Source organism: Furipterus horrens, unplaced genomic scaffold (genome assembly GCF_987537825.1).
Source record: "Furipterus horrens unplaced genomic scaffold, mFurHor1.1.pri manual_scaffold_5, whole genome shotgun sequence".
NCBI classification, from domain to species: Eukaryota; Metazoa; Chordata; class Mammalia; order Chiroptera; family Furipteridae; genus Furipterus; species Furipterus horrens.
The window spans coordinates 30,723,284-30,733,705 of NW_028327175.1; the positions used below are offsets into that span (position 1 = coordinate 30,723,284).

Sequence of the window (10,422 nt, forward strand, 5' to 3'; positions counted from 1 at the left end):
CCCATGGGTTGTACATACAAACTCTCCTGCTTCACCCTTTCATATATTCTTCTTCTTCTTTTTTTAATAAATAAATGATTAATTAATTATTTTAATAATAAAAAACAACAATCCCTCCCTCTCAGATATTAAGAGCCTTTATAATCTTATAAAAGACAATGGGCGAAGGTCTTGAGCTCCTCTAGCTGCTTCAAGCTGGACATGGTCGTCATCCTACCTACTCTTGGGTCCAAAAATCCCTAATAAGAGTGGAGATGCGAGGGGAGGGTGCCCTTCCCACACGGGGAAGGATCGTGCAGACTCCAGGTCAGTTGGCTGTCCCTGAACAACAGTGTGCTTGGTTTAACAGGCTGGCGTCCTTGCTGTATTTGGTCACGTTGTGATGTGGTGGCCTTTTCTGTCTCTCCGTGGTTATAAGACCTCTCTCCAGCTAGTGTTTGGTTGGTTATTCCAGATGATTTCTCCAAAATTAAGTTGTAAATCCAGACTGGTCCTGGGAAGAGGTTAGTGTAGCTTCCACTTACTCCTCCGCCATCTTTGATCTCCAAAGCCAATTCTTTATAATAAATCAACATCCATCCATTCATCCATCCATCTCAATCTTTCTCATATTATCCTCACATAAAGAAATATCTATATCTACATCTACATCTATATCTATATCTATACTTATATCTATATCTAAGTCTACATATTTTATTGGTTCAATTTCTCTGAAGAACCCTGAGTAATAAAAGGGACCATGTCAAGGAAACAAAAGTGAGGACTGGGAATGAGTTCATGGAAAACAGAAATATTAGTAAGGGTTCCCTTTCTTTGTGGGTTACTACTAAGAAAAGCTAGACATTAATCCACTGGAGACCTGAGGAAGCATGCTTCGGAGTTGTTTTACTGGAGGACAGTGATGCTATGACATTTATCCATGACTTTCCATTTCTCCCAAGGGTTGCCCTGGTGCACTGATTTCCTCACTTCCAGATGATGTCTATATGTAGCTCAGCAGCCTTGTGCAACTTTGGGATGTGAAGAGACAAGTGGCCCTGCTTGACCTTGAAGCACTTGCAATTGTGAGTGGAGCTGTCCACTTCCATGGTACTGAAGTTGCAGGGACTGGGAGGATGTTGTGTGTAATTCATCCCAAGGATCTACTTACTATATAAGTGTAATAAAACTACTGAGTTATTTTTAAGACTATAGCACATAGTTTTATAATACAATAAAGCTCTGTGAGGACATAGGTTTTTAAAAATTTATTTTGTTCATGGATATATCTCCAGTGGCTGATATTAGAAGAAAAAAATTTTTTTATTGAATGAACAAATATAAAATCAGGTATATAAGCTCATATTATCCTTTCATAAAGTAAAAAATAAGGCTTTTAAAATATGTTTTTAGGAAGTAGTCTACTGCAACATTTTGTTCCTCAATAATTCTTTGTTACCTGACTTTTTTTTCTCCTTGAAAATAAAAAGGGAGTAGAAGGTGGGCCATAGGTTCCTCTGCCAACCTGAGAGCAACTACTCTAAATTGCCTCCACAGGCAAGACTAACAGTGAGCTCTGACAAGACAGTCTTTGCCCAGGGTTGGCGATCTTGAGGCCTGAGGCAATAAGATACGAGACAGGAGGGGTTCATTAAAAAAAGCCTAAGCTTTCTTTATGTATTTAAATAAAAATGGTTTGGATGCTCACCTTGCTCTTTAATCTTTATGACCTGATTTTGTGCTAATCAGACTCTGTAAAGTTTTACCAGGATATAAATGGGAGTAGCTTTTCCTTGTTGTTTTTCATTTTTTATCTTGACTATTCTTTCTATCTTGAGTTGTACAGTAGATGGAAATCTTTCAGTGCACTGGCCAGTGATAGAAATGCATCATTTTCCAAGGAAGGACTTTGTGTAAGCTTAAAGGAGTTTATTAAATTAATATGTGGGATATAATTTCATTCAAGTAATAAAAGCTGCAGCTGCTTAAAAAAATGAAGTTGTATTGAATTTGATGTTCAGTTTTCAGCTCCACCAGCACAGGTGCTCCATTCCATTGATGCAGGGCTCCTGGAGGGCCTTCTTTGGGAAGGGAAATCAGCCAGGAGACAAATGAGCCTTTATGGCTCCCATACTGTACTTGTTGGCTCTTCACTAGCAGAGGTTGGAAGTCATGGATTTCATTATTGCAGTGCATTAAGGGCCAAGGGGGGGGAAAAAAAAACCAATTTGCTACTGCCTCAGTGACTGTGTTTAGATCAAATGGATAAGAAAGAATCATTAGCTGATGCTCAGACTGATTATAATTCCAGTGTGAAGGAAAAGAAATGAGATTGTGACACAGCCTTGGAGGGTCATTCTCTTCCTGGCAATCCTGGCAAAGACTCACAATGTTGATTGCTACCAGTTTGTTTACTGAGCACCCATGGCAGTTGTGGACAGCAGTGGGTAGGAAGCTCAAGGACTCTTGCCAAAAAGATGCTGCCCACCTGTCCTGGAATGATCCAGTGAGCGGATTATATTCATCTCCTTCTTTGTGCTAATAAAAAAAGTTTCTTTTTTCCTGCACCTTTGAATCTTGATTTAAAATCACAGGAACTTTTAAAGATGTGGCTACAGTAGTGATTACCTGTGCATTTGCAGGATCATTGAAGGTAAGGTAGGAAGCAACTAATGCATTCAAAAGCAGTTGGAAAGCTATGTGAAGTGCTTTCAAATTTAGAGTGCCTGTTGTTATTGTTATTATTATTATTATTTTCATCTCTATTATTACTATGATTACTACCACTGCTACTATGAAGTTTAAGATTGCACAAACTTTTCCACATGCTTGTCTGCTTGACAGGCAGAAACCAGAAGGGCAGTTGGTGAATGGAATTTTCCTTCCTGATTTCCACATAGCTGACTCCAGGTGCAGTCCCAGGGCCCCCGGATAATTCATACAAGGGAGGAGATGGAATCCTGAGCAATTTTACTGACACATCCATTTGGAGACAAGGGAGATGCTTATACCTTAGAGCAGTTTGGTGACTTTCATTCATTCATTCATTGTTCATTCACTCATGCATTTTTTTCCTTATCATTCCAATAGTAAGTGACTACTATGTGTCAGGCACCATTCTTCCTGATGCTCACATTTCCCATCTTCCAGGGACAAGTAGTAAAATATACTACTAAGTATAGAAAAAAAAACCCAAAGGCTAGCAAGATCAGCTGTGCCCAGAGGGCAGTGTGCCAGGGCACCTGCAAGGGCTGAGATGTGGAGATAGACACACTAAGATGTGATGAGGGCAGACAATATTTACGCAGTAAGGTGGAAATGCATGACTCAAAAGAAGATGTGAAATAGTTTTCAGAAAACATGGACAGTTTTTTTGGATTTTTGTTTTATTTTGTTTTTCAATTACAGTTTACATTCAACATTATTTTTTTGTTAGTTTCAGGTGTGTAGCATAGTGGTTAGGTAAGCATATACTTTACAAAATGATTCCCCCTGATATTTCCAGTATCCATACGGCACCATACACAACTATTACAATATTATTGATTGTATTTATATGCTTCACTTTACATCCCTTGACTATTTTGTAACTAAAAATTTGTACTTATTAATCCCTTTACCTTTTTCATCCAGTCCTTCAACCCCTTTCCCTCTGGCAACCATCAGTCTGTTTTGTCTATGAGTCTGTTTCAGTTTTGTTTGTTCACTTATTTTGTTCTTTAGATTCTACACATAAAATCATATGGTATTTGTACTTCTCTGAATGACTTCTTTCACTTAATTTAATATCCTCTAGGTTCATCCATGCTGTTGCAATGGTAAGATTTTATTCTTTTATATGGTTGAGTAATATTCCATTGTATATCTATACCACAGCTTTTTCATCCACTTGTCTGTTAATGGGCACTTGGATGCGTTCTCTATTTTGGCTACTGTAAATAATGCTGCAATAAACATAAGGGTGCATATATTCCTTCACATTCATTATTTTGGTTGCTTTGGATATATGTATATACCCATAAGTGGAATTTCTGGGTCATAAGGTAAATACATTTTTAATTTTTAAAGGACCCCCTTACTGAAAAATGAACAATATTTAAGTAATGAAATAGAAACAAAGGATATACATGGACAGGCAAAATGCAGATTAGATCCAGAGGCCAAGGTCAGTGGGAAAACAAAAATAAGAGGTATGGGCTACAGTGTCCCATAGACCTGTTGTAGTTGAATAAAAAACTGGACTTGGAGCTGTGTGAGGGCCAGCATGGAAAGAAATGTATGGGTGCGTATTTGGTATCTATTTCCCAGAGTCAGAGAAACAACCTGTCCAGCTTAGTAGTATGATTTCGATAAAAGCAAAAAGGGCTTTTATGCTTGCCTGCTTGGGTACCATCTTGAAAGTCTGAAATTGCCCTTAAACCTTCCCCAATGCCCCTGATTCTGCAGTTATCTTGGTTTGGAGTTTTTAGCTTAAACCCACATCTGGGACTGTGATTCACACATCAGTAAAGGGGCATTTCCTTTTGGAGACCTCTCCCCAAATCTCTTGTCTTCCTCAGAGGATTTTAGAGCTTGATGTAAATAGCCAATGCTCACATCATCATTTTGCTAGTTAAAAATTTTTATTTCTAACTGGAATCTTAGTATTTCTTTCTTTCTTTAAAAACACCAAGGTAATTGTGATTGTAAAAACCCTCATGTGGGAGCTGTGGCAGTGGCAGAAGTGAGAGAGGCTGCTGAGACCACTGCTACTGCTGCAGCTGCCTCCTTCCCATCAGCCTGGAGTGACCCAGGGCAAGCCCTTCTGGACCATAAGTGATGAAATGGATTGTTGCAAGGAAGCAGAAGAGCAAGAGGGAAAGGGAAATCTGTTCCAGCCAGAAGGGATATTCTGTGGTATTAGTGTCTCAGCGGCAGGGTGTCTATGGCTCCAGGTTGAACAAGTCTCATGCTAAAGGTGGTGCCAGCTGCAGTCTCTAGGCAGAGACACAGTGTGCAAGAGGGTAGATGCACAGGCCCAAGTAAGGTTGCTCAAATGTAGTTCATTCTTATGCCAATTTGTTTCTCATTATAAAAGCAGTTCAAACTCACAGTAAAATGTTTTCTAAAGGTAATAATTGAAAACTGCAAACCCTCATACCGTGCCTACAATGTGCCAGGCTTTGTTTTACATGCTTTGTGTACATTTGTTCAGGTGACCCTTGCTGCACCCAGATGAAGCAGGGCTATGCTGATGCTTTGCACATGCCCGTGGTCACAGAGTGTCCTGCAGTGCCACCCCTCAGAAATAGCCTCTTTAGATAGTGCCTCAACCCAGAACACTGTACACTTGTTCAAGAACACGTGGAATATGCACACAGTTTGTGCAACTTGCACTTGGTCACTTAATAACCCTGAAATAGCTTTTCATTGCCAGTACATCGGTCATTTCTTATCTCTGTCAAAAACTGTGTAATATTTCATTGCATGGATGTATAAAAACTTACTCATTATATATTTTGGTGTTTTCAATATGCATTTTTTATTATTATAAACAATGCCAAAGCAATATATTAGCGGTAGAATGACTCATTCAAGAGGCACATGATTTTACTAGTTTAAAAGATATTACTAAGTTGTCATTATGTAGCTTGCAAAAACTTATACTCCTACCTGCTTATCTATTTCTCCATACTCTGATCAACACATGATGTGTTTTATTAAATAAGAATATCATTGTTTTAGTTTTTCCCATTTTTCTATGATCCCAGGTCTCTATACCAATCTCAGATACTGAAGTATCTGAAGAATACAGATGAAAGCTCTCAGCCTTCTGAGAATACAACGATTTGTGTACATGATCATTTTAGACCTGTCTCTTATTGGGATGCGGCAAGGCTATGATTTGATCATTTGACAGAAGTCTGTTCCTTCAGGGGTAAATTGGGTTGGGGGTAATTCAACCTTTGAGACACCTTCTAAGTTATTTGAAGACATCCCCAGAAGAGCATTTCTTGGGCTCTCTGGTGCAGTTATGGTTGGGGGTTTCAGTGGGCGAGGAAGAACTCAATAGGGAGAAGGGTCCTTGGTCCCTTTACTATCCAGAGGGTGGAGGCCCTGTTATATACCTTCTTCTCTGAAGCCTGACAGCAGAACTATGGTAGATGTCTCAAGGAGAAATGACCCTGGTCTTGTCCCTACAGCCATGTGGGGGCATGGTTGACTGGCCTTCCTATTAGCTAGGTTTTCAGTCTTTCAAGAAACATCCCAGAATCAAACAGATGGCTTGGTCAGCCACACTGAGAGTGGTTCCATATTTTAGAGGTAGACTCACATTAGCCAAGCTGGTAAGACTGATGTATAAGACTGATGTATAAAACCAGTAGGCTGATTAGTTTAATTCACAGCAAGAACTCTGGCCCAGCTGGCCCAGTGCGTGGACGGTTTGAAGTTGGTGAGATCAGCACACTTTCTGTCCACAGGCAGGGGGATCTGAAGCTGGCTGAGCTAGTGGTTTAATATGGTGTCAGGCTTAGCAGTCATTTTATAATAGGGATCCTCTCACCACTCGGGACAGAGGCCAAACAACTTTCTAGGACCTTTACCGGTGTGTCTAGCTTCTCTCTGGGTCCCTTTCCCTTACCCTTTTCTCCTACCTCCTTTCTGGTTGGCATGCTGTGTACCTCCTCTCATCTGCTGAGTCAGCTCCAGCAGTCCCTGGCCTGGTAGCTTCTACTCTTCAGGGTGATTTTTTATCCCTTTGCTCTCTTAATTGCAGATCTTAGAGGGAGGCCCACAAAGGCCTTCCAATTTCTCAGATATTGGGGAGATTTTATAGTTGTTTGTTCTCTGGGGATGTGAACCAGTCCTAGAGATTGGGAGTCACAAAGAGAAAGTAAGTGTGAGTAATGAAAAAATACTCTCCATTGAATGTCATGTGTACTTGGTTATTCATTGACAAATTTCTTTTCCTAGAACAATGCCATAATGATTTAAAGTCCTCCCTTGCAAGGCTGTTTGAAAGTAATTGTGAGTACTGATACCACATTCATGAGCTAGCGAGACAGGGACTGCTGAGGAAAAGAACAAGGTAGTTTCAGAGGAAGAGGTGAAGTCCTCCTGGGAGACAGCTCCAGGTGCTTCTCACCCAGTCCTGGCTGCGACTGGGTGAGGGATCAGGGAAGACACGTAAGGTAACAGAAATTACTTCACCCAGGTAACAGAAATTCATCTGAAGGAAGTTGACTGTATGTTGGGACTTCTCAAATGTGCTCAGATGTTTACTTTCCATAATTAAAAATCCATTTTAATTTTTTCTTTGATAGTGTGCCATTCATTATATTAGGTAATCTGATTTTGAGGGAATTTATTTCTATCTTCATTGGATGCCTTCATAAAGCTAATTTCACTTTCAATTAAAAAAAGAAGTGGTTCACACACATCCTTTTTAAAAAATCTGAATTGTATAATATACAAAGTAAGGTTTCTCACCATGCTTTAAGGGAGGTGTCTCTATTCAATATTACCTGAGATGTTTCTAGAGGGTGACCTCAAATGACCTCATTGGTCCCCATTATTGCTACTTGCAATGATCTGATAGATTTTCCACATCCATAGCATTTTCCATCCATGACAGAAATTAAATGGTGTTTCACTGTCCCAGGAATGTGTTAACAAGACCAGACATCACTGTGCTTTTGCTGCTTCTCTTTTTTTTAGAGTTCAGTGTTTCTCTCTTTAAATCATTTGCACCAGCCCTGTAAACACTTTAATGAGCACATGCCTTATCTTATAAACTTGGTTTTGTTTTCAAGTTAGCAAAAATCAATTTCCCCTCCACCCACCATTATCCCCTCCTTATGAAACAAAGCCCAATAACAATGGTCTGCTTCATTTACTCTGCATACAGCAGTATGAACATAGAGCTACCATTAGTGGGGGAAGGGGCTCTAGTTCTTGACCAGCCTTTATGTTTCCAAAATTTCAGTAGAAATTATATCTTAATAATAGCTCTTGATATATACCAAAACTCTCAAGAAAGCACTTCTGTTTTTATTTTTATTTCTCTAGGGGTGAATTGTGAAATATTTAGTGTTGACAAAACAGCACCTCAGTTCAGCAAGCTTGGTACTTGAGTTCTGGCTAAGAAAGTATTCAGACCCAAGACCCAAACTATAACAGAAAGTCTCTTTATAAAGCCACAGAGGTAGAAAAAATGAGCCATAGAAGGAATGGACCCAAGAAATGAGTTACAAGAGGCAAATAGGCAAATGAATGGCCCTTGGAACAGAGGGGGGTGGGGGTGGGAGAGGGAGAGAGAGAGAGAGAGAGAGAGAGAGAGAGAGGGAGGGAGAGAGAGATGTACCTTGAGAGACAAAAGAGTGAGGAAACGAGCAGGCTTGTTCCAGAAAAAGGAAGAGAGAGCAAGCACTGCAAGCTCCCTCTCTTAAGGGCTTTTATCTGGAGGCCTCACGGGTGGATCTGTGCTGGTGACCCTTGGCACCTGGTCTGTGGTTCCTACTCTGCTCATGCCTATCTAACTACCTACTACGTTTAAGAAGATTATAGCATGGCTTTTATAAACATTGTGATTATAGGATTAAAAACTCTTTACTCTTCCACTTTTGATGGAAAAACGTTAGCATGTGATAAGTAGCTACACTTAGCCTTTAAAACGCCCTGCGCATCCAACCATTTTAATTAGTATAGCTAATGATATTTATTTTGTGTAGAATCATAACAATTAACTTATTTGGTCCAAGAATCCATATCATGGATTGCCCATAACTAAATATTTAATTACCTCTAATGTTTACTACAAAGAAAAACTTCAGATACCTAAGTTATATTTCTGTTTGTTGTTCTAGCCTCACATGACCAGTTTCAGGATTTTGTAATCAGTCAGCAGTGTTCAATGCATAAAAATTATGTTTTTACTCTGAATCAGATACCACCCTGGTATGAAATGTAAAAGTTACGAGCTCAAAGATAAAAATGTACCAATAAAAGTGTTCACTGATGCCACTCTTGCCTTTTCCCCACTTCCTCCCTCTTACCTGGTAGTTAGAGTAGTTGTAAGTTGCTCCTTTCAGCCTGTTCTCCTAGCTTCTGAGAGACCCATGACCTCAAAGCAGCCCCCATATGTGGCCCTTCCTTAGGACTGTCATAGTTCCCTAAATTGAATTAGTTGCTCCCAAAATCCTTAGCTTAGAAGTCAAGAGCACTCATGCTCCCACCCAACTGGTATTGGGACTTCTCTCACGGTGACTCTACACTTCCTCACACACTTGGGTGTGTCCTCATCCATCTGGGTGCCTTAGCCAGTACCTGGATGCTCACCCCCACCCCACCTCAATCCTGCCTCTTGAAATCCTATTGATTCTCTTGAGAGTCACTGAGAAGGCTCAATGCCTTCTTCTGTTTGCCTGCACAATATACTCTCTATATCCATATTTATAACATCCTATATCTATATCCTTTATATCTATAATTATATTCTCTATATCTATATATATATATATAGCTATATCACCTATATCCATAGATACATCATTTATATCTATATCATCTGAATATATTTTCTTTTTTTTATTATTGTTTTTCAATTACAGTTGTCCCATTTCCCCCCCATTGCTCCTCCCCATCCAGCCCACCCCTTCTTCCACAGTCATATCCCCCACCATTGACCATGTCCATGAGTCACTTATATTTTAATAAATTTTATACATATACAAAAATTTTTAAAGTTATAGACCTCAAAGCTCAACATTATTTTATAGAGTGGCCATATGCTATGAACTGAATTATGTGCCATCTGCCAAGTTTATATGTTGAATCCCTAATCCATCACATCAATACACTTGGAGACAGGGCTTTTAGAAGGTAATTATGTTTAAATAAAATCACAAGGGTGGGATATTAATCTAGTGGGATTGGTGGCCTTACAAGAAGAGGAAGAGAAAGCACTCTGTCTCTCTCCACAGGCATACACCATGAAAAGCCATGTGAGGACACAAGGAGATAGCTGTGTACAAGCCAAGAAAGGCTCTCACCACAATCTGTCTTGCTGGCCCTTGATCTTGGACTTTCCAGCCTCTGGATTTGTGAGAAATAAATGTCTGTTCTTTTCACCACCCAGCCTGTGATATTTGTTATGGCTGCCTGAGCTGACTAATACATCATACGTAGAAAGATCAGTCAACATTCATTCAACAAGGGAGGACTCTATGTACTTGGGGATAAGTTATTTATTCCCACAATTAGATTGGAGAGGCAACAATAATGAACAGATGCAGTTTCTGAATTTTCTATTTATTTTTCTTTGCTCCAGATTAGTTTGACCTTTAGCCATTATAGGCTCACAAATTGCTCCAAATCACAAGGTCTATGAGGAAGCTGTGATGATAATTCAAAGGATTTGTATTTCTACCTCTGGCTCTATCTGTCTTATTATACTGTAAC

The 10,422-nt window shown here is 39.6% G+C and overlaps 1 protein-coding gene across 3 annotated transcripts in view; it reads left to right on the forward strand.

The window, feature by feature from the left end:
• Nucleotides 1-10,136, forward strand: part of MED10 (mediator complex subunit 10) — a 57,712-nt gene extending 47,576 nt beyond the window's left edge. The window contains exons 4-5 of one of the 3 annotated variants that reach the window (XR_016511292.1): nt 945-1,067; nt 9,945-10,091. Coding sequence is in view for 2 of the 3 variants with exons in the window: in XM_090278918.1 (XP_090135044.1) it covers nt 9,945-10,106 (162 nt within the window). In the remaining variant the exon portion in view is untranslated. Of the gene's footprint in view, nt 1-944; nt 1,128-9,944 lie in introns of those variants that run through there. The other 2 variants (XM_090278918.1, XM_090278920.1) reach the window with 2 other exon arrangements.
• The last annotated feature ends 286 nt before the right edge of the window (nt 10,137-10,422 follow it).